Source organism: Perca fluviatilis, chromosome 8 (assembly GCF_010015445.1).
Source record: "Perca fluviatilis chromosome 8, GENO_Pfluv_1.0, whole genome shotgun sequence".
Classification (NCBI taxonomy): domain Eukaryota; kingdom Metazoa; phylum Chordata; class Actinopteri; order Perciformes; family Percidae; genus Perca; species Perca fluviatilis.
This window is the reverse complement of record NC_053119.1, coordinates 17,380,689-17,405,405: the sequence shown is the minus strand read 5'-3', so window position 1 is coordinate 17,405,405 and position 24,717 is coordinate 17,380,689. Positions and strand designations below refer to the sequence as shown.

At 37.7% G+C, this 24,717-nt stretch overlaps 1 protein-coding gene across 3 annotated transcripts; it reads right to left on the bottom strand.

Moving 5' to 3' along the window:
* Positions 1-135: 135 nt before the first annotated feature.
* bnip2 (BCL2 interacting protein 2) lies at positions 136-10,897 on the bottom strand. Of its 3 annotated transcripts, XM_039807787.1 has the most exons (11): positions 9,782-10,897; positions 7,342-7,437; positions 7,170-7,234; positions 6,627-6,803; positions 4,786-4,968; positions 4,477-4,579; positions 4,259-4,390; positions 4,026-4,112; positions 3,831-3,929; positions 2,596-2,631; positions 136-848 (listed from the first exon to the last, which is right to left on the bottom strand). In XM_039807787.1, the coding sequence occupies exons 1-11, from the start codon at positions 10,147-10,149 to the stop codon at positions 791-793; spliced, it is 1,404 nt and encodes a 467-aa protein (XP_039663721.1). In that variant the 5' UTR covers positions 10,150-10,897; the 3' UTR covers positions 136-790. The 3 variants fall into 3 exon arrangements, with proteins under 3 accessions (XP_039663721.1, XP_039663722.1, XP_039663720.1); XM_039807788.1 differs by lacking the exon at positions 2,596-2,631; XM_039807786.1 differs by lacking the exon at positions 136-848 and having other exon boundaries at positions 2,014-2,631.
* Between the last annotated feature and the right edge of the window lie 13,820 nt (positions 10,898-24,717).

Below are 24,717 nucleotides of genomic sequence, written 5' to 3'. Positions count from 1 at the left end.
AACAAAAACATTACCTATAGCAATTTGGGGATTATTTGAAATTTTTACACTTTAAGGGCTGCTGTATAATTATATCTATATGGTTACCACTGCAAAATTGGTACTAAATGGAATTAAAATAATACAAAACAATGATGTGCATTCATGACTTTACTTGGAGGAAATGTTACATTAAGACCTTCCTTGCTTTAGATTGTTGCTTTCACAAATGTTCTCCCTCTATAAGTCAGAGGGCACATTCAAGTGAGGGGCAAAAAAAGAAAACTTTATTTTTCCCCAGGCAGGATTTTGATAGAGAACATCAGCGGTGAACAGTGAAAAAGGTGCTGTCAAAACTTATTCTATAAAATGCCACTCGATGGGTCAGAGAACCTAAAATGCAGTTTAAAATCAGAGCAACCATAAAAATATATTAATTTCTCTCCATAGTCACCTTTTGAATATAAATATATATTTCAATGTAATAAAGCAGAACATGCATCAACCATTTGTAACAGAGTGCTTTAAATAATGTGTAGATACACCAATAACTAGGAAACACCATTAACTAGAAAACACCAACAAGCTAAGTTTGACATGATATAATCGGCAGTACATAAAAAAAAAATAAAAGATTAAAAACATTTCAGACAGCATGTGGAAAAAAAAAAGGTTCCACGATGTAACAGGCAGCATAGTTTCAAAAAGGCACTTTCTTGAGCTAAGTCTTCAGTCACGTTGTCCAGAACATAAACATAAGAGTGGCTGTTGGAAACATTCTCCTCCTCCACATCTGGCAGTGCGAGCAGCGTCACTCTGGAACAGCAGCAGCTGCGACCTCCAGTTTGCCGTGCATGTCCTGGTCGATCCTGCAGACAAATTCAACCGTCAGACAAATCTGTGTGACTGGGATGGGATGTCATCTAACCAGGCTAAGACAATAACAGGCTACTACACTGCCCATAAACACACCTTTCATACAATCACATCCTGAAATGTGATCATGGCCTTTACACCGTTGCAAAAGGGAATTCTGAGAGAATACTTCTATTTTTTTCTTTTTTACTTACCAGACTTGTTTTCAGCATACAACTGAATGCCTAATATTACCCATGCTTTTTCTACTGAAAGCACTTTAACTACCTGGGCAATACAAACCACTATTATCAGTTGTTGTATTATTATAATAATAATAATAATAATAATAATAATAATAATAATAATAATAATATTAATAATAATAATAATAAATAATAATAAGGTTCTTACACCCCTTGACACCTTGCAAGACAAATGCACTAATGTGAACTTGTACGGCATAAGACCAAAATCCATGTTAGGACACAGACGGCTTTTATTATCTGCAGCACACACTGCAAATAGTCGTAGATGTCGTGCAATAAGAAAATGCATATGCATACAGGTTATGCAATCTTTGCAAACCTGTGAACAATATGTTACAACCCATAGCCATGTGATGAGTGCAACCTCTGTGCATAAAACTGTGCAATTTTTGTTGACACTGTCAGAAAGAACTCCATGGCAATGTGTGATGTTTCGCTCCATCTGTCTTGCAAGTTTGCCAATCAACTAAGGAACTCATGCCCCTAATGACAGAAGAGGAACTAAAAGAGTCTCTTCTGCAACCCCACAGTTATGACTTTTCTAATGTTATAACATGCCATGATATATCTGCAAATTAATAACCTCACACCTACAACTTATTAGTATGGAGCAGATCATTTCTGTGTGCATGAGAAAGGCTGACCAAGGTTTGTGGCAATTCCTAAACATCAGCAGTGAGTGGGTATGCAGTGAGTCATGCAGAGCTGTGAGAGTGGACAAGCTGAGTGTTCAGTGAGGGCGAGTTACTGAGGGGAACCATGTGAGGACATGGTTACAGTGCAACCACAAAACCACAGTGACCAAGACAAGCTACTTCCTTGTAGTTCCAACCCGTTGAGTTGTACAAACATGAACAAACTTACCCAACATCAACCATATCAAATTCTAAACCTGTTTTTTTTTTTTTTAAAACATGCAAGTAAGAGCTACCTGATGCCCCAACTTTAATATCAGAAAGCAGCAATGCAATCATTGACCTCAAAACTATTCTAACTTGTTCTTGACATAAATCAATAATTCAGCATCCCAGTGGAGACAGTACCTTGGGTATAAAATGGGCTACAAATTTACATGGTACGTTTTAAACCACAGACAGCTGATATTATTTTGAGGCAATAAATAGAGAACAAATTTAACAAGAATCATCTTTGAAATGAACTTCACAGAATTGGCCTCAGAAATGGGTTTTAGTTGGTTAAACAATCACCAAGCCACCTATTTTTAGAAATCAATCAAATAGCTTCTCAGCCTGCTTTTAAGGGAACGTCCTAAATCTACTGAGAGGAAAATGTGGGACATTTTGGGGGAGGGGGGAGGGGAGAAGAGTTGTTGATTTTGGCCAGAAGGTAACTGCAAATCATCCAACTACAAACACGCAGGACAGAATGAGGTGTATTGGTACATTTCTGAAAGCCAACAGATCATTTCGTTATTAGTTTTGTGAAATGCAAAAGAATTGCTGAGGCTGACCCTGGGTGAAAGTGCATATACCTTTTACGGCTTTTCCTATTTTTTTCGTCGTCAAACCTTAAGAGGGGGCAGGGAAATAGAGTTAAGGAAAGGAGAATTACACAGCCAACAGCAACCAGACATCCAAAAGAGCAAAAACGTTTGATAAAATGAGATGTATTTGTCTTTTCAAATGCCACTTGGATACAACACCTGCCTTAGGTAAAGCCCACACAAGGACAAATACTGCATGAGCAATCTCTCAGCATGAGCTCAATAGTTATGTGTATCAACAAAAGGTTAACATGAGGAAATGACCAATGCGTTCTTTAATAGCTGTTTCTGGGACAAAATGATCTAGATGCAGTTTTCAGTAACACTTGTTGAAATGTTAAAAAGAACTCACATAGCTATACTAGGCTCTTAATGTATATTCTAAAAAATACAATGTTTAGATATTTGTAGTTTGCATTTGAATCGTTTCTCCATCAGAATACATATAGTGTAAGTAAGTAAGACAATCGTGCCAGACAGCGTCTATGGTTTTGGAAAAACCTAAATCTTGCTCGGGAATATTAGGGCTTTGAACGAAGAAGAATTGTGCAAAATTTCAACTGAGTCAGACTCATAACCACTGACATCTTGTCTACACCGGCCACACAGGAAAAGCAGAATGATGCTGTAGCACCACCTACAGATGAAATGTAACCAAAGTTTGCAGGATCAGTCAGAGCTGATACTGCGTATGGCCAAAATGTTACTCGAATACCTACTAGAATTTGGGAACCAATTAAAGCCAAAACATCAAGGCACGTTAAAGGAGTTACTTTTTTCTAACAACTGTTTAATTATAATTTGTACCAAGTTTGGTGGGTATTGGATGAAATTTGTAGAAAGGAAGAAATGGAAGGTGACCTCTACTCATGTAGTCATGGTTTATTTAGCGACTAATTCAAGTAAGCAGCCATGCATTGCTCCACGGCACAGCTGTTAAATCCCCAGGTCCACTTTGCTACCTTAAACCGAGAACCACTCTGAGATGTAAACGTATAACATGTGAACGCTTACTCAAGTGTTAGACTTGACCCCGAACACCTTTTCATCACTCAAGTATGAAAATCAGAAGGGAAAGAATCATGGAATTTCTGATATGGCCTTGGTTTTATATTTATTTATTAGCTTGCGAGACACCTAAATATTTTGTCTTTTAACGAGACCTTTGTCTTGTTTTAAAAGAGCTTAAACAGTTCTGATGTGTTTGAGTGGAGAATACTTACTGTTTGATACAATCTGGTATGGACACATACTCCATTGGGACCAGTTCTGCAAGGTCTGTCAAGCTGAACACATACTTGATTTTCTGACTAAATTTGGAGCTGTGAAAATAAAAAAAAGCAGGAAATGTCAGAATCTATAGGTTACTGGAGAAGATCTTCAGTTCATCATTCTAGCAGCCTTAACATTAAAGTTACCTTATAAAAGGTTTTGTGATTGCCAGCAGGGTGCGAATAAACCAAGAGGGATGGACAATTATCAAAGACTTCAAGTTCTTCCTTAACCTGTACAGAAACAAAAAAATGAGAGAAGCTGTCAACAATTTAATCACATATCGCACACGATGCAGCCGTTTTTAGGACTGGCCTGGTGCCTCTGCATTTGTTGTAAGAACTACTTGTTTTTGAGTGTATTGGCCACTCAGACTCACCTCCTATCAATCTGCTGATAACACTTTCGGAGCCAGCCGACAGTTGGCATCTTTTTCCGAGAGGTCGCCCCATTCAAATACACAATCATATAGTTCTCAGCAACCAAAAGCTCCAGCGTGCCGATGACGTACCTGCAGGACACAGGAAAATTCCATCAGCGCTGGTTCTGAAATGTTCGCTCACAAGGCCAGACAAAATCAAATAAACAAAAACTCACTTGAATAAATTGTCCATGATGTATCTGTAATTTGGTTGATTGCTCTCCGGCATAAAGCACACAGCGAACACAATTATGGCATTCAAACCATCTCCATAGTAACCTGCAGTGAAAAATCAAAAATTTGATTTCAGTATCAAGAGACTATTTTCATTGTCAAAACTTTTTTTTTTTTTTTTCATACTATGAATAAACACTGACTGACCAACTTCTTTCAAACATAAATGCAATATAGCGTGTTCATCAAGGAACACAGACATACTTAAAATGATGTATTTGTGTGTGTGTGTGTGTACACGGGCCACTGACCTCCGTGGCTGATAACCTTCTTGTACGGCTCGATGGCCTTCATGTCCACTCTGTGTTCCTGGTCTCCGAAACGAAACACCCTCCAGCGTCGACCCTCCTCCCTCTCCTCCGAGGAGGAGTACTCCTGGACCGACTCCACGCCCTTCTGTAGGAGTTCTGTAGTTTTCGGCTTGGGGAGATCGTCTAAAGGAGAGGAGGCATTTTAAAGCCACAGCTTGGATGCTTCACCCACAATGAATGCGTTTGTCTGATGTTATCAGATCTATGCTGAACAAATTATTCATAAAATGTTTAGATCACTCAATAATTCATGACTGAACTTCTCAATCACATGCATTTTAAATCGTTACACTGAATTTTTTGCTTTTATATATATCTTTTGTATCTGGACGGCATGCTTTCTCTCTGAATCAACACCAACAATCACATCTCAGCTTCCCTTTTGCTTGAGCTCAGCATTTACAAATACCTGATAGAGTTTCCTGGGGGAAACCCTGCTATTGTTCCCTGCACGGGAAATCAACGTGTCCAACAAACACTGCTGAAAGGATAGCTGCACGATGTGCACAATGTGTAATTCTGAGCATGTTGTAGACATCAAATGTTAAAATGATCGTGTAGGTCAAGCATGCAACAAGCAGAATCAAAAATGAGTGAATAGTGCAACCAAATCACATCAACACTTTTCTGAGGATCTGTCTGTGAGCGTCCCATTTCCACAATATACCAAATTAAACACAATGCTCTCCGTTTCTTCTTTAGAGCCCTGTATGATCCATATATACAGATTTAGCATGGACATGACTGGTAAAGGGTTTATGAAATAATCTACCAAATTAATCATTTAAAACCCCATTATTTAAGATCTAAGTGGTAAACTGCCAAAGCAATGCATGTTCAATTAAAAAGGCCACATATGTATATGCTATAAATGGATTCATCGATTGATGTGTGATATCTTGTAAAATATGACACACTGAATGACTATTAACTAAACTGCACCTTAGCAAATGCTAAAATGGCTAATATTCAATAACTGCATTCGGACAGAGCGTGTTTTAGCAGCCTGGGGAGACTTTTTTTTTACGTTTTCAATGAGAGTAACGTGTTGCAACATGCAAACGCTCTCTGTCTGATCGCGGCCTTACTGTGCAGATTAAACCACTTCTTAACAGACAGGTTGCTACTGATTGTTTCCTCAAATGTAGGAATATTTCAAGGAAAGGAAAATGACATGCATAAAAACATTAACTGAAAATGAAGTGTACGAAAAACAAACAAAACCTCCCCATGATTTGTTTAAACAACTGAAGACCGAGCATAATCTGGACAATAGGAGTTGATTGACTCATGGTTGGCAGAACAAAATGGGGGCTGTCCAAGAGACCTTACCACAAGGAAGACCTGTTGCTGGCCTGCAGCCTGTTTCCAGGCTGAGAATGGAAACAATTCTTCCAAGTGAAAAAGAGGAAGGCAGCAGTGTGGAAACACAGAAACAACAAAGCACATTTTAACTACACTTAAGGCTGTTAGCTGCCTACCCAAACCTGTACAATCAAGAACGGGAAAAAAATACAATTGATCCAAGAACCAGAAATAAAAGACTGAGGTCTGGCAACACATCTGCTTCTGTGTTACAAGCCAAGAAGGGTAAATATTTCATAAATAAATTAAACAACCGTGGACTTTATCTAGGTCCAATTTGAAAGCCTCTTTGCACCTCCCACCTCATCAAGTCAATCTATACTTTACTTTTTGAACTTTCAGTATTAATAAAACAAACTGCAACAAACAGGTACTGAAACTGTGATCATTGTCACTGCATGATATAACATTCTTACCTTCCCATTCAAACTCATTACTGTTGTCTGAAGGTGTGTCTATGTCATCGAGGTCCAGCTCTGTACTTTCATCCAGCTCATCAGAGAGAAGAGAACCTTCACTGTGGTCCAGTGTAAGACTGATGTCCGGAGCTGCAAGCTTCTTCTTTGCCTTCTTGCCATGGTCCATTGCATAGCCTAGGGTAGATGCCAGATCATCAGTGGTTATACGGTTTGTAAAAACTATTAAAAGTGTAGGTCCTGGGTTTTTCAAATCTATTATAATACAATACTCCGTAAGTTCAGCCAAAGCTAATATGAGGCTTCTTTTTAGCCAGAGTTACAAAAATCAAGTGGTATCTTCCAATGTTAGTCTTTTACTACAAAATTCCCTCTTTGAATACAGTTTTTGCACGAAATATAATAAACTAGAATGATTACAGCGACCAATAACTCCCTCAACGTACATACGGTACATATGTGAATTTTAAAACAGACTTGAAAAAAATGTGAACATGTTCTTGAATATTGCAAAGCAATGCATGTTATTCTTTTTTCCATTACCAGGGTCCATCTCTTCCGAGGTTCCAAAAAGCTCATCTTCAAGCTCCTCTTCCTCCGGTAGGGGCCTAACAACCAAACAGCAGGTGGTCATGCCTTCAGTAGGCTTATTTGCATGTGACTTTCAACACACAAACATGTGAAACAAAGCTGTGTTATGAGGGACCAACAATACCGTGGAAAGTCCTCATCCTGCCACTCTTCCTTAAGTTCAACTCCTTCCATTCTCAGGCGAGCTTCTGTTGTGGCGACTGACTCTTGACGCTCCAGGCTGGGAATGAAAACACAAAGAAGGTTATGCCATCTTTTATGTTTAATGATATCTAATTGTTAACAGGCCCTCTTGTACTGCAGATGTATTCAAATCAAGAGCGGGGCCAGCAGAGATTATCCGTAACAACTAAAACACATAACCAGTTGTCTGACAACGGCTTCTTGTGACTTGAACAATCCTCAAAGGATTATGGGGGAAACGTAGACCAGGAGTCAAAGGCAATATATTTCTTGGGTTAATACGTCAGCAACTAAAACAAAGTTAGCCGATATGGATAGGGACAGTGATGGAATGCTGTCGCATAACACACTTGACTAAAGCTGCACAGAAGCACATGATTATACGATCTGCAAACAAGGGTGGGAATATGTATGTTCTGAATAGGATAGGCTATGTTGAGAAAATACAACACATTACTGCAAAAGGTTGATGTGATTTTGAAGGATTCAATGGAGCAAAATAAAAGAATAAAATATAATTCCTAAAACTGTCTACATATATGATTTATATAAACTCTACTGATGTGCATTGTTCATACTGGTGGGTCAACAGAAGCCTCTACTGACCGTCTCAATGAACCTTTACAGGTTTGTAGATCAACATTTGAAATCTGATGCAACAATTTTTTTTTTGGCTTTTAATATTCCAAGAGCTACTTAATGTAAACAGAGTCAGTACTTTAATCTCCCATTGCCATTTATTGTCAAATTGTTCATATGAATTGCTTAATAACTTCACTGACCAATTTTTTTCACTAACACCCAAAATCAATACAGCTAAACTTACTCCTCAGTTTGCGTCACCTAAGATTTTTATATGCCAAGCATTATGTTCTTCAGTCCTGAAAGACGATGTGGGTGTATTCCCTTTTTTAACTAACCAAATACTTTGATTTGACATGTTGTACCAGCTACTGGCTACTTTGTGTTGCGGTGCTAATCAATACATAATTCACAGTCCTGCATGTTGATCGAGAATTTCCTCAAGAGTTTCAGCTTACAACTGGCCACGTAATCAGATCACTGGCTACTTGAAAGCTTACAAGCTTGTTTTTAAGGTCTTAGTTTATAAACCATAAGGCCACTCAGTAATGCTGATCATGGTACTGTTTCTATATCTTTGCTGTACAGAGCTCCCCTTGATGCATTAATCACATACACAACTGTATTTGTGCTCCCAGACACAAAAACATTCTGGGCATTCTTGGTACTCAACATTTGAACAAGTTTAGGCCCTAGCTGTTTGCTCATGTACGTATAGTGCTAATCCCCACATTACATTTGAAATCCAACTGAGAGACGTAGAAGTGCCACAGCCAGACCAAGCTGCGTGTAAGTGGAATCAGTCACATTAGGGAGTCAAATGGAAAAATGAATGACAGTTATATAATAAAAATAATAGCAACAACACAGCACTTAGTTGTGAGTTAAATTAAGCAGCAGATCAGACTGGAAGTTTTGACCAAAATGTTAAATAAGAAGTTATTTTTCATGCTCATGATTTCATCAATCTTGACAGGAATATTATTTAATGCTCACATCATTGCTGTGTCTACACATATAAACTCTTCTTATGTCCCATCTTTATGATGAAAAGAGTGGGGAACCATGCTTTATTTGAATTTAGTTACATTATAGCGATACAGTGCAAGCTGGTTGGACCGACTGCAAAAAAGCCTTAAGTTCGCCTGGCATGGTCCTGTTCACAACAGTCTCTAAGCTAATCGGTCTCTGTCAGATAAAGATCGGATGGGTCCATTTAATTCTAGGGTATTTTTGAGATCCTAGTGTGGACAAAAAAGGTTGAGATTGTACAGGTATTACTGTTATTGTGTCCTCCACCCCCTCTACAATGTTCAGGAAATAAATGTCATACCAGCCTCAATCTACCTTCTACTTTTCCTTCTGTTTTGGCCAAGCTACAAATACAGGAATATCGAAAGGTTTGGGAAGGATATGTACTCTTCTTTTGGTATTAATGCCTGTTTGTAGGCTAAGCATTGATTTTGAAAATTGTCTGTAAACTGTATATTTAATAGAAAGTGTACAGTATTAGTCCATTTTGTTTTCTGGGTCAAACTGTTAAGTTTTGACTATATGGAAAGGTCTTTATTTTTTGCAGCTGAACAAAGCAAATCGTGGCAATTAGCAGTGATTTTGGCAATAATGCTGGATAACCGCTGGCCTTTCAAATCCAGTGCACTGGAAAACATTCACACACTTGAACATAGGCAGCCATCTGGTTCAGGTGCTGGAGTCTGGGAGAACAGCATTCTTGCAATGGAGAATTGAAACCCAACTAGCTTCTATTGTTTATGTTGCCAACATGTACATATACAGACCTTCCAATGGGTCCAGGTGGCGAGCGTGGCTGGGGAAGGCTCACTGGGGTCGAGCTTCTTGCTCCCGGCTGTTTCTGTTCATTGTCTGGAGTTTTCTTTTCCTGTGGCGTACCTCTTGTTTTGGTTGGACTCTCTTGAAGTGCCTCTTCGCCATTTTCGACTGTTGAAGCTGAGCCATTTTCTAATTCGTCTAAGTCCTCCTCCTCACCTTCTCCCGACACTCCAGAAGATGAGGGACTAGACGTCTGTCTGTGACCCAGCTCTTCATGAGTCCTCCTGGGTGTGACAAAATCTGGGCTGCTATTGTTCAAATTCATATCACTTACACCCTTCAGCACCGCTTCACTCTCAATCACATCCGATGCCATGAGTTTCTCCTGTCGCCCTAGTGCTAGAGCGGATCAGAGGGAAAGAGTCCGACAATAAAACGTTAAAACAAAGGTTTGCCAGTTAACCAAGTCAGAGAGCTGGACCTCAATTAGCTAGCGGTACACAATTTCTTTCAAAGTTTGTGGCTAGCGTGCTAGCCCTCGTCCGCTACACAGCTAGCCAAGAGGACAGTTGTTGTTGACAGCTAGCTAGCTAGCGGTGCGAATTAACAGCAATGTTATTAACCAAATAGTGTTAAATGTCACACAGTGTGCACAGATCAAAACGTTTCTAAATGCGTCACAGTGGGTGAACTCGGAAGACCAAGAAGTATGCTATCTTTGCATAAGCAGCGGTGCGCAGTAGCTAGTCCTACTTATTAAATTCCTCCCTTCCTTCAAAGTAACTTTTTCTACTTTCCTTGCCTTGCCTTCCTTCCTCCAAGTCAGAATGTTCCCTTGCGGACGTAACGTCAGTCACGCTAGCTTATGAGCTAACGTTACAGTTAGCTAGCTAGCTAACTAACTTAGCCACAGCAAAAGACAAGCGAATGTTGTCCACAATCCATACAATCAAGCTAGTTGTCAACTAGCTACGACATAACGTTAGGACAACCGTTCCATTGATCCATGTAACGTATAAAGTCAGTATCCGCTGATTTAACTAGCCGGGTCCACCGAAATCAATCTCCGCAATGTAACGGTAGAAGACGGTTCGGTTGTTTGCTAACAACGCTATCTAACCGGAACATTTTTTTTTTATTTTTTTTTTTATCTTTATTGAAAAATACATTCAAATATACAACATTTCAAAAATATGGCAATAAATAAATAAAAATAATTGGAATTAAAAAATTATAAACAAACAAACAATTAGTTTTATACTAGTTTTATATACAGGCTATGGTTTTACACAATATATAATGTGTCATTCGAGTCCAAAAAGTAAGTAAATGTGGTAAAAAAGAATATATATATATATATATATATATATATCTTTTCAACGTTTTTTTACCCTTGTTCATGCATTGCATCTATCTATGTATATATCTATCTATCTATGTATCTATCTATCTATCTATCTATCTATCAATCTATCTATCTATCTATCTATCTATCTATCTATCTATCTATCTATCTATCTATCTATCTATTTATCTATGTATAAATCTATCTATCTATCTATCTATCTATCTATCTATCTACTATCTATCTATGTATAAATTGCAGGAACGTCTGTCTGTCTGTCTCTCTGTCTGTCTGACTGTCTGTCTGTGTGTGTGTTATGCGCATATCTCTCGAACTATTAGTCCGATGGATTTCAAACTTGACAGGTGTCTTGCTACAGCCACTCCCCCTCTCGCACTTCACGCACACTGACTGAGCACTAAACCTGTTTGAGTCGTGACTCACTGGGATCTTTCACCCGACTCTTTAAAGGAACTCATGAGTCGCTCATGCTACAAGACAACACCGTCTCTCTCTCTCTCTCTCTCTCTCTCTCTCTGCGCGTGCACACACACACACACACACACGCATAGCCTAGATATGCAAAAATCGGCCTCTCGCCCTGACCGCAGCGGCATGCTGGGAAAAATGAGACAAAAAGTCGTAATAATAATTTTCAGCATTTTTTAACCCTTGTTCACACATTGCATATGTGTAGATGTGTAATGCAACAGAATTATTTTTTTTTTTACAGTTTTGGAAATTTTCAAAAATTGGCCTCTCGCCCTGGGAAAAATGAGTAACTCATAAAAGTAACAAAAAAAATCCTAATAATTCTTTTCAACGTTTCTTACCTTTGTTCACGCATTGCATATATGTAGATGTCTTGGATCTTGGAAAATGTTATTTTTTTTTATTATGGGCCCCAGAGCGATAACCACTCCAAATGTGGTGCTTGTATCCACTTGTGAACGATTTTCCCCCTTATGTGCTTTTGCCATGTCATTTTGACTCAACTTTCCACTTTATTAGGGCCCGAGCGCCGACAGCGGCGAAGGCCATATTGAAACTGAAGGAATTCTTTATTTTTCCGGCAAATGAATCGCCTTTTTGAAGGGCTTAACATACTCAAAAGCTCACCGAAATTGGCGGTCGCATCAGGCCTGGTGAAAATGTATGTATTTTAAGGTTTTCGGGAATAGGCGCACAAAAATGGCTCGCTAGTGCCCCCTATAAAATTAAAGAAAATGAGCCCCTGCAGTACGTTTAATGTAGACTAACGAAATGTGGTACACATATGTATCATGTTAAGACGTACAACAAAGCTAATTGGAGCCATACCCTTAACGCAACAGAAAGTCCGCCATTTTTAATAGAAAATTCTAAATGAGTGTGATTTTGGCCATTTCCACATGTTGTACTTTAACGAACTCCTCCTAGAGATTTCATCCAATGAACTTCAAATTTGGTTTGTGCCATCTTGAAACGTTAAAGATGAAAAGTTATTAAAACTTTTTGTCATAGGTCATGGCTGTGGCGGGGCGGCCATTTTGTGTGTTTCGCCAACAAAACAGGAAGTGGGTGTAACTTGAGTGTACATTGTCCAATTGGCTCGAAACTTTTCAGAATTCATAAGAGTCCAACCCTGAGGACATCTAGAGACAGAGAAGTCTTAGCGCCCCCTAGTGGCAACAGGAAGTAGACCTAAAAGTCAAGGTGCTATACTTTAGTTCGAAATTTGTGCGATTTTGGCCATTTCCACATATTGTACTTTACCAAACTCCTCCTAGAGATTTAATCCGATCGACTTCAAATTTGGTGTGTGCCATCTCAAGACCTCAACGATGAAAATTTATTAAAATCAAGACTTTTTGTTGAACGGTATGGGCGTGGCGGCCATTTGTGGCATTTATCGATGAACGAAGAAGTTGTTGTAACTTTAGTGTACATTTTCATATCTGCCTGAAATTTCTCACGTTTGACAAGGGTCCAGGCCTGAGGTCATCTATAGGCCAAATTTGACTTTTGGTCATAGCGCCCCCTGCTGGCAACAGGATATCAGCCTAATATGACAAAAATCATACACTGTTATTGATTAAACAACCCAACAGTAGATACCTAGCTTCACCTTGTCGAATTACAGCGTTAATATTCTGCTTAAATTATACCCTACTGTTGTAATACACTGTCATAATAATCCATATACAATAATATAAAACTCAGAAACTCTATTCTGCATAACAAGTAGGCTACTTATACTTGTGATACAAGTACATTGTGTTGGTAAAACTTTTGTAGTTTTGCTAAAATTTTTGAAGCAATGACTTTGCATTGTAACCTACTTGCACCTAGGTAAAAGTACTTATTCTACGACTGGTCTATTTGCATTTGTATTGGTATCAGTCTTAGTAAGCCAATTAGTAGTCCTGTGTATTTTCTCAGTTTGCAGCTTCAATCCATAAACAACCCATGTTTTGTTGCTATATGCAAAGACATACATTTTCTACACATGGTTGGAGTAATTAATCTGTTATTAACTGATTGATACATGTGTGGACTTCCACTGTCAGTGTATGTGTTACATCTAATTTATTTTTCTTCTTCTCTATGGTTGTGGATAAACATGTAATTCTATAAGATTTACAATTAGGATTTGAATCTGATTTCGAAACAGTTACAATATCACTTGAATAAGATTTACCCTCAGAGACTAATCTTTGCCACTAGGTGGAGGCAGATGCTCACTTAAACCCTTGAGTCTGTGAGGATGCCTTTATTGATAAAAATCTGTCATAACTCAAACCCTTGTGAAAAGCAAACTGGAGCAAAGTCTGAGATGTAATAGTAATTGAAAATATAATTGCATGAGCCAGCTTTTGACTTACATTTAGATGGTTCATTTATCTATAATTGGCAATGACATGTTTCTTCCTCCCAATTCAAGTAAAATGACATGTCTTTTTAAATAGTGATATTCTCAAATTAATAGGGTTGCAGTCACCCCTCAGGTGTGGCCTTATCAATAAATAATTCTGGAGAGTATAGAACATGTCCATCTATTTAGTTTTAAGAGCTTTCATCAACTCTCACTTTCAAACTGAATTGAGCCAACTGCAACAAATGCGATATAATTTCTCTTTTTGGGATAGTTATAATTGCCATTTTACTAACAGACCTCATACAGACAGCTATAGATCTAATATAATGACGCTGCCTGGCTAATACCTCCTCTGTGTGCAGCGGATCATTCAGTGTAATTTCTAATTAACGTTGCTATTTACTCTGTTGGACGATTAGGCCTCATCACAAAAGGATAATCCAGTCAAATTGAGAGTTTATGCTTCCCTTCCACCTTCCACCATGGTGCTGTTTGCTAATGAGTCCTGTTGCAATTATCTAACAAATTAAGACAAATGTTGCCTGTTTAGCCATGATAAATGCATTGCGCCAGCCAGGCTATAACACATATGACACAGATAGAAGAATGTATCCTGTTACAGAAAATAATAAGAATTACAGTGGAATTTTTGATATAATTTTTACTTTGTCCTCCCTTTATTTTATTTTGTTAAAATAATGAAATTGTGAAATGTGAAAATGCAAAACATGATAAATGAGAATAAGGGAGCTTTTTAACAAAAATCCTACCACAATATGATATTGTTATGACAGAAAAAGCCAGTGCAAAGTAGCTTTAGTGACTGTTAGATGATTGTAATGTTCGTGTTGCATTGTTCATTACAGTAAACCTCTCTTGTCAATACGCAATGAAGTGTCAGGGAGCAGCTATTGTTGTTCATATTAGCCTAGTAAAGTAGCATTGTCTGATGCAGGATGTATCTCTTTTTTAAAGTAATACAAGAACTCCAGATCTCAACACAGATGCTGTGGCAGACCCCTCCTTTCATGATGAAAGGAGGGATGAACTTTAGGATCAGAGATGGAAGCTGTAACCTATTTGTGAAGCAGAATCATTAGGAAGGTTCTCCAACCAATTTCCATAAGTGGGGTAGCGGGATGTATTTAGGCTACTCGAAGTATATCACTAATGAGAAAAGACAAAAAGGATTCATGTGCATGTTTTATGCAATCTCTTTCTGGGTGTAGATGAATAATTATTTATGATTGCAAAGCCTAAAAGGGAGGCAAAAAGATAGCAACTGCAAAGAGACTGGTAAAAAATTTAAAGGGGAAGTTAAATGAATATTTAAGGGAAGATGAAATATTTAATGGAAACAAATGAGCAAAACATTTAAAACGGCATGATAAATAGTAGTGAGTGCCATTAAAATGACCCTCTTAATTTGTTCCATTTGCTGCAGTAGCCATAAGGTCTCACTCATAATGGTGCTAACTGAGGACTCCAGCAACTGTTGTCAACATGCCAGTCATTACTGTATATGAGGACATTGTGTCTGTTACCCAGGGCTGACCTCATAGCTGAGAAATACTAGCCTTTGATTCAGTGCAGTTTGTATTGATGCCACAAGGCAGAAACAATTCATGTTTTATTGACCTTCAAGTTGAGGTTAGGGTTCTAAAAAAACACATAATGACATAAATTCTGAATATAGTTGTAGTAAATTTCTCAAAAGACATTCTGCATTGTAGGGTTTACGATAACATCTATGTTTCAGTCAGATACTCTACAGCACATTTTGTAAATGTTCACCTATCAAAATAAATGAAACAAATCTGGAGTATGTAGCAGCACAGTTCATTTGTTTTCCAAATGCGAAAAATGATTAAATCAGCAAACAAATAATTATTCAAGTCAATGAGAACAATTATCTCAAAGACGCCTCTGAGACTTGGATGTGCATACTGAATTGATTAATTATCCTGCTAAAGATAATTGAGTGGAGCTAGATCTTTGACTGCTTCCTTTCAACACTCACACAACACACTTGCCTCATTTTGATCTTGAAGGAATATTATCTTCACCATCAATTATAATATGTGGTCATCACGAACACTTCTTTTTGTGTTAAAAAAAATAATTGCCGTGGTGTGATGACATGTGAACGGACCAGAAATGTGGGAAAGAGCTGTATTTTAATTTTGCAGTCATCTTGCTGTGCAGATCATAAGGAAAACATGTCCATGGCTAGAAATCAAGGGCTACTCATCTCTTCTTGAACCTTAGTCCACCTTGTCAGTGACGCTGTGTCATGCCCTTACTAACCCATGGGCAGACTATTACTTACGTCTGAGCCAGACAGAGATCATTACCTCTGTGAATGATGGCAAGGTAGCCCGGGCCCAACAGCTTTATTTCCCAGCCCAACTTGGCGGACACAAGCCATCACATCCTGTTAACAATTCCATGGCTCCACCATAAAGATAAGCTCTCTCAATCAACTCTGTCTGTCTTATTCGCCACTGAAGGGCCATCAGTCATCACTAGGTGGGACAGGAGCCCTCCATATTCACTTGTGATTGCCACCGTTTAGATGATTCAGTCAGAATCACCGGGATGTTTATTTCGTATGTGTACTGTTTTCTGATTAAGGGACTTCATGAAATATTTATTCTTGATATCAGCATTCAGCTTCATGCAATCGGTCTTTTCACTCTGAGCAAATATTGGTGCATTTTATGTGGAATCTTTCAAATGGTGAGATGAATTAAGTCAGAGGCTTTGACATTTTGATCAGTGAACATAAGAAGCCAATTTTCACAGTCAAACCACATGAAGGTCATTTCAGTTGTGAAGGATCTGCTTGCCATAACATTTAATCGTTACATCCTTATGATTCGTTTACATGTGAGATCAGGTTGATATTTATGTATAAGCACACATTCTATTCAAGGCCTTTTATTCTATTAACCTGTCCTGTCTTTATTAGATCCTTTATACGATAATTCCCATATGGCTTAGCCTTTGATAAATATGCTTTTAGGTCTCTCTAATTAATGCATTCGCTGTGATTTTCTTCACTTGTCACCCACTCTTTAACCTCATAGCAGAGGAACAGACTTTTTTTTCAGACTTTTCAAATTAAAGGTCCTCTGAGACGCTGTACATGTGTGAGCTATAATGATGCAGTGCGCTGTACAACCCGATATCTTATCTTGAGGGCCTTGTTGAAATGTTTTGAGTAGAAATTAATTATATGACCTCACTATTATGGAGTGTGGATATATTCCAAGCAAACATGCTTTATTTTATTGTGTCTACTCTTAACTGATAATTCTGACTTTTTTCTGTTTGATTGCCTCGTGAATTGAGTTTCTTTTAATAAAGGTTTGGTTGTGTTACGAACAAAATATTCAGCAGATATTTGCTTTGTAATTAGGTTCCCATGGTGGTTGAAATATGAAGTGTTTGTTGCTATATCACATTTGAGTATTTGATGATTTGTACCAAGAGACTGTAACTCTTTACAATAATTTGAATACAAGGGGAGAAATGTAATAAAACAAAGCTACATTTAGATTCGTGGGCACAGACCAACAAAGCAATGGCCTGGTGTTGAGACAGCATTTCTGAAGGGACACAGGAGGATAGGCCTCCACTAGCTAAGTCTACTTTTTCCAAATTAATTAAACCAATTCAGCATTTTTAAATGTTCTACTCAATTGTTCCTGCCATGTGACCAAGGGACCATAATAAATGAGGGGATAAGGTGGTGATCAGCATCCACTCTTGGCCATTTTTGTAACAAAATTTGCTTAAGGAGAGAAAGGCCAGCTGTACTCTTAAAGCTGTAATCTTGAAGATTTTCATTAAAATACATGTCTGTTAAGTCACTATCTATCGCTGAGGGTGGTAACACAATGGTGAGTGATTGTTGAAAGTATTGCAATATTTATCTGCAGTATTACAAACTGTGTCTGGCATGACATTTCCAGAGGAAAATTCTGTATTACAGTTTTTCTATAGTGTATACAAACAAAAAATGGAACTATGCATACAATTAAAACTTGAAGCTTATGTATTAACAACAGAAGCTATGTCCCAATTCAGAGGCTGCAGCCTTCGGAGGCTCCAGACCGTAGAAACAGAATCAGATTCTATACTCTAGACTGCTAAACTGCTAAATGTAATTGTTATCACTCAAATACAAATTCTAAATCAATTAGGACTGGAATATTAGGATTTTATTACAATAAAATATGTTGCATAAGGTATATAATATATTTGCCATTATTTGCAATAAAACTATGTTAGCAACTCCAGTATTGTTTGATTATTTCAGCTGTCACCTGTCAAAATGTTGTGATGTGGCTAAACAGGAAAAATTACTTTAAAAAGTCACTATAGGATTTGTTGTCTGTTTCTCTGGTAACAAGGTCCAGGGTGTCTGGTGCTTGAGCAGAGTCTTTACAAATAGTAAACATAGTCTTCTCTACACATGCAGAGCAAAGGTTGTTAGGGAGGAACTCAGGTTCTTGGGTGGTCACAGAGAGCGTTGAATTCACTAACAAATAAGACAAATAAGTGAGCATTTATTGACTTTTATTCAGATCGCCAGAAAAATTGGACGACAGATTTTCTTTCCCTAAACAGCCACAAAGGACATGTCGTTTTTTTAAAGAAGTGTGTAGTTAACTTACTGTAGGTAATATTAATTGATAAATTAGCATCTTTAAGAATCCACTCTGTAAACTAAAACCATTGGACTGCAGATGTGGGATGTGATTATGTGATTTCTCAATATTGTAGTCCCCAGTATTTAGGCAGTTACCTCTGTTTGCCTTGTGGGGCCCCAAACATGTGCAATTACTTAATAAAGTATCAAGTGCATTTATGTCACAGTAGGAATGATGGATCGGTCGGGTTGAACCTTTCCACATCGCTGTCCAAAAGAGAGCCTGATAAAAACATTTAAAGGGGGTCTGTTTATAAGCTGTCATTTTAAAATGAAGATAAAACATGAACTGAAACTGTACATTTTCTCACTACAGTTTGTATGATGATATCTTATGATTTTATTGTCACAAGATACATGATTTGCAGCATAACTACAGTGTAAATGTGTGGTATTGTTAGGCGAGGGTCATGTTATTCAGAGTTTAGAGTTCGGAGTCAGTTAAGGTTAATAGCAAAATGTTGGTCATGTTTATTGTTACCGTTAAAATACTAAGTAATTGAATACTGCCTAATTGAGTCCACGTGGTCCACATTTGTTTTGTATCATATACATCAAGGTAACAGCACTATTGATACAATAACAGGGCATATTCCATTACATTAGGGTCACTAAGGACACTCATCTTAAAGACTCAGTAAAGAGTTATCAAATTATTTAGACAAACTAGAGTTTTGACACTTGACTGAGCTATCAAACAACCTTTAGTACATCCATTGTCAAAATGCCAAGAATCTTTCAAAGTCAAAAATTGATCAATCCCTCAGCCAACATGAAACTCTTTGAAGTATATCCTTTTTATGTAGTCTGTCAGAAAAGCCTACCGGTAACTGTCAGTGAATGCATCTTACAACCAGTGAGTGATGACAAAAAGCAAAACTTATAATTACTCTTTCTGTCACTTTTTTATGAAAATGTTTAAGTTACCATCTGCACAAAACAATAAATATTGTGCACAAAAGCTGCTATTTCCCCCGCTTTGGCTTCAAGCCCTCTAAAGAATTTATTCACCATTACAGCCAAACATTGTAACTACAAAAATACTTTTCCTTGTCTTTTAAAAAGATGAAATATTTTCTCTGCTATGTAATTCTCCTCTCTGTATTTCGAGAGATACTGACCTAAAAAGGTTGATCAAAGACTGTTGGAACTCTACAGCCTGCAGCAACCAATAAATTGGTCCATTCGATGTTTTGCACTGACAAATTATTCTCCAGAGTACTAACATTCTTGGTAGCAACTCAATTAGCAAGAGACAGATGTAGCAAGAATTCACATTTATGTTTCATAGACCTTTCAATATTTTATTATTTCAGTGCATGTTAGCACGGACCCTTTTATGTCGCAGAAATGATAACTATTTGCTAATTCTCACATAAAGTGATAGTTGTTTTGGTGCGTATTGCAGATTTGTAGGGGAAAATTACACTGTGTATAAATCCCTTTAGGCTTTTACACAATGTTGGAATGGCCTTAAGCGTCTATATGCTTTAAAGTGGCTGTTAAAAGCCAATATTTCTTATTATAGCTGAGGGGAGACCAGTCCCGCTCACTCTCAATGTAAAGAGAAGTGTCGACAAAGGAAAGTGGAAAAATCATACCTAGGAGAAAAATCACTTATTAATGTAACCCTTTGTGAAGTTTATATATTTAAACTTTATGAGTTCAGTTTGTTTCAGTCTATCTTGTGACAAGATCGTTGTCTTGTTGATAACTGATGGAAGGACTGCAAAAATCCATCCCCCTTATTGCCATTATTTTCAGCAAACAGTTAAAAAAAGAATGCCTTTTTTATCTCATCATATTAGTTTGATAGTTTGAATAGACTACATGTAATGAAGGTGCTCATCCATTAATTGTCTGACAATGCACTGAAAACACTGTACATTCATTGTTGTCTTTTTAAATAAAACAATGATTTGCCATTTTCCTGGTTTTCTTTGCACAAGGGAATATAGACTCACATATAGTCATTAATATGCATGGGTCCCTCTTGTCTATGTTTGGGCATTTGATATTAACCCTCAGAAACACTGGTGACCTTTTGCACTAAACCATATGGTTAACAGTAAGCCATCTCCCTGCTGTTCAAGCATAATTTACCTCAGAAAGACACGAAAACAGAGAGCACAACACAACTCAATGAAGATGTGTAAAAGCGAGGAATTCAATTCATTTAAGAAATTTAGATGAACCATAACGCATATATTTTTTATACTGTTTGTATATGGAACATACATAGTGGACATTCTTCAGTGTATTGTGTATTATGGATTACAGAGCATAAACAACATGAATATATGATTATACTTGTGTCATGAAAATCAAACATTAGGGATTACCACCTTATGTTACAGGAACTGAATCCAGTGAGTTATGACATACTCATACAAATAACACTAGCATTTTTATAAAACATGCTGAGCCTTTGCATGTGGCGACAGTAACAAAACACATGGTGCGCTTTCTGCTATGCAAATATGAAAAGGAACCAGAGCACAATAACAGCTTTATTGTCTCCCTGTACATTTGCCCAGAACATCTGAGAATACCAGACTGCATAATGAACTGCCAATGAAATGTTCCCTCGAGTCAGTCTTCTGATTTATTAACAAAGTTACTTTTTATTGCCCATTTCATTGTAAGCCAAATTAGATAAAATGACACCTTTCTGAAGAATAGGACAGTGTATTGTCTTTACCTAAAAACATATGGTCATGATAAATGATATATTCCTCATCAAACATAAAGAATATGATCTAAAATATACTAACTAAATAACCCACACATTTACTACAAGGTGTAAGCCCACATTATTTCAGTGCAAGTGTATGACCTGTTTATTATTATAGGTGGGTATTATGTATTATGTACTGTAAATTATGTAAACATAGGTGTTTATTGTCATGTGTATTACGAAAATATAGATTAGTGTCATGATGGGCTATTTTGCATCTATAATATATATATCTTTATGTCACTGTTAGAATTGATGAAAATGTAATAGTATTAAATGGATTTTTAAGTAAGTTAAAAAGAAAAATAACTAGTTGGAGCTGATTCTTAAAAAAACCTTTTTTATTTACATTTTTGTTATATGTATATACTGTATTTTAACATATTTCATAATGTGTGGAGCTGTGACATATAGTCGTGAATATAGTGTTTTCACCACTTGTTATTGTTTGCCTGTCTGTAGCAATTTGATTTCATATAGATATATGCACTATTTAAGATAGTGTGGTAGAACAATACTGGCCATATTATACTTTATTGAATGCAGTCTAGCTGCCTGCAATATATAAAGTCACTTGAGTGGCATTTAAAATGTGATGTAGGGCTCCAACAGTTGCAGAAACGTAGTTGCAGTACTCATCACAGTTTGAGATGGAGTTGAAACTGTTTAATGATTTAGATCAAAGTTAAAGTTAAAAAACTGAAAGCAGAAGGTGTCGTTTGTGGCACCACATGAAAATGTCTCGCAGCATAGCTTAAAGAAGACAACCAGAGGGTTGACGAGCAGTTGTGAGAACATCAAACAGTTCTGCTTCCTACTGAAGAAATACTAGAGAATTTTTGGTAAGTGAGGCTGTCTTTTTAGCTGGCAGAGATTTCAGAGTGGGTGTTGCTCTTAGCAGCAGGGAGGCACCAGTGGAGAACTACCTGGATAGCTTTCCTAACCACAGACCTCTCCCAGAATGGATCATTAGCATTGTGCCAAAGATGGATGGCAACTTTCTGCACGACTTGCTGGCCGCCAGTGTAAGAGCAGGGCTCAGGCTTTCCTCTGGTCCCTTGGCCTGCCTGCTGACCTGCTCCTGGGTCTTAGTTAACATTCAGGGGGCCCTGACCTGAAAAGCAGGCTTGGCAGCAGAACCAAGGTCCCATCCTCCCCAAAGAAATTAGAGATGGTAATCTTTCAGGAACAACTTGCTAACCTTCCCAGACCATGTTAATGCAATAGATGCAGCTGATTGCCCTGCTTCTGTTTTGCAGCCCCTCTGTGCGTCCCTGTCACTGGCTATGCCAGGTCGTGTCCAATTTATGTGTATTTGACAGCTCAGAGGTGACAAATGATGGCTAGGCGTAAAAGAAGGTTACATTTAAACACAGCACAGGTCAATGGGGTAGATGGCTGAATGCTAAATCATTGTCAGGGAAACTAATGATACGACATTATAAGACAACAGGGCACGGTAAAAGATAAAGTGCAGGATGTCATGCTGATGCTATAATCAACCAATGTCTATTTCAACCGCACATTTATCTTGATTTTGCATAGACATTCACATATTCTAGTCATTGCTGAATGGACACACTGAGGAATTCCATACAAATAGCTATTTATGGAACTGGATCCTTTTGTGTGGCACAAGAATATCATGACAGTATGGTTCCCGGCTACATTTTTATGGCTGGAAATATAATGACCCTTTATACCCTTCTGCCTGTAATACTGTTGGGACTATTCCAGTTCCACTGTAATTAAAACACAAAATACACTTTGTGAAGTATAAGAAACAAATATTTAATTCTTTGTGTCTAAGATCTGTTACACCTGCTGTAGCAATTTCAAAAACACACAGGAAGTGTGAATAACAAACACTGAAAGAGCCTGGGAACCGAAGCACGAGTTGTGGCATCTTGACAAGTCTTTAAGTAATTCTTACAAGAACAAACACCCCAAGGCTCACTTGCTTCATTGCTTAAGTCAAAACAGAGAGTACATACAGCCACTAGGCTGCCACGGAAATCAGATAAGTAATGCCCTCTCTTTCAATAAGAAAATGTAAGTTCTTAAATGGTCATCACTGAGCAAAATATGGGCTATTCTATTATTGGAGGGTGTAAACTCAATATGAATGTGGTTATACTGGCATCAAATTACAAAAGCATAATTGTGTAATTATTTGTATGAATTACTGGGATTGTAAACTTGCCTTTTTGTTATCTTGAAGTTTTTTTTTTTTTTTTTTTTTACAATTTTCTTGTATGTGATATGAATACACACCAAACATGTTATTTCAGTAGGTCTATATCTACGTGTTTTTTGTTTTGTTTTTTATTAAAAGGAAAATACATTGTGGCAGCTAATAATAACCAGTACCTAACTCCATGTAGCTGGAGGTTATGTGGACATGGAGTGTCCAGGATCTCAAGGACGGCTCACACTCCCAGATTAAACAACATTCACTCTCTGTCAAATGGCCAGCTCCCAAAACTGCCAAGCCAGAGGAAAATGAGCCCCCACACGACCCTCGATGTGGATGACAGGATAAAACATAAGACAGTTGTGCCTGAAGGAGACTCTGGATAACGAAATAATCTTTAATCTCTGTCCCTTCGAGGCACTTTCAACACCTGTTATTCTTGATGGCATTGTGAGAGAGGGCAGCTCGCAGAGTCATTTTAAGCCTGGTAATTATTACACTAATTATTCACTTCGGTGTGGGGTGATTACCAGTCCTCGTTCAGGTGAATACACGTCCGCTTGCACACCAGCTGAGGCCAGAGCAGCTCGGTGGAACAGTTGTTCCACTCCTTTTTCCCTTGCAGATATTTGACCTCTTGTCATGTTTGCAATCTGTACTTTGGGGGGAAGGAAGAAAAACAGCCAGAAACTTTTAATTGCTCAACAGAAACAGGAGTGAAAAGCACAGGTTTTGGCCATCTGTTCAGCCCACACCATCTCTTTAGCAAAGAAACTTCCTATTTAAACAGGTTGCATGGTATCCACCATCCTGTGTGATGGATCTATTGGGGCATTTCTCATAGCAAAGTTGTTGCTATGCTGTTCTACGTAACGATGAGACATTATTTCTCTTAAATTAATGAGTACCCATAGTATGTTTTTTCTCTTTCTCATCAATAATTGATGAATCAAGATATATTCTTTTCATTTAATGGGATGCATTTATAATCAGAGCTTGGGGGGTTGAAAGCCTTTAAGACAAATAGTTCTGCTCTTTGACTAGATTTAATTCAATTAGTAGAAATACAACATCAAATACTATGCCTCCATTAA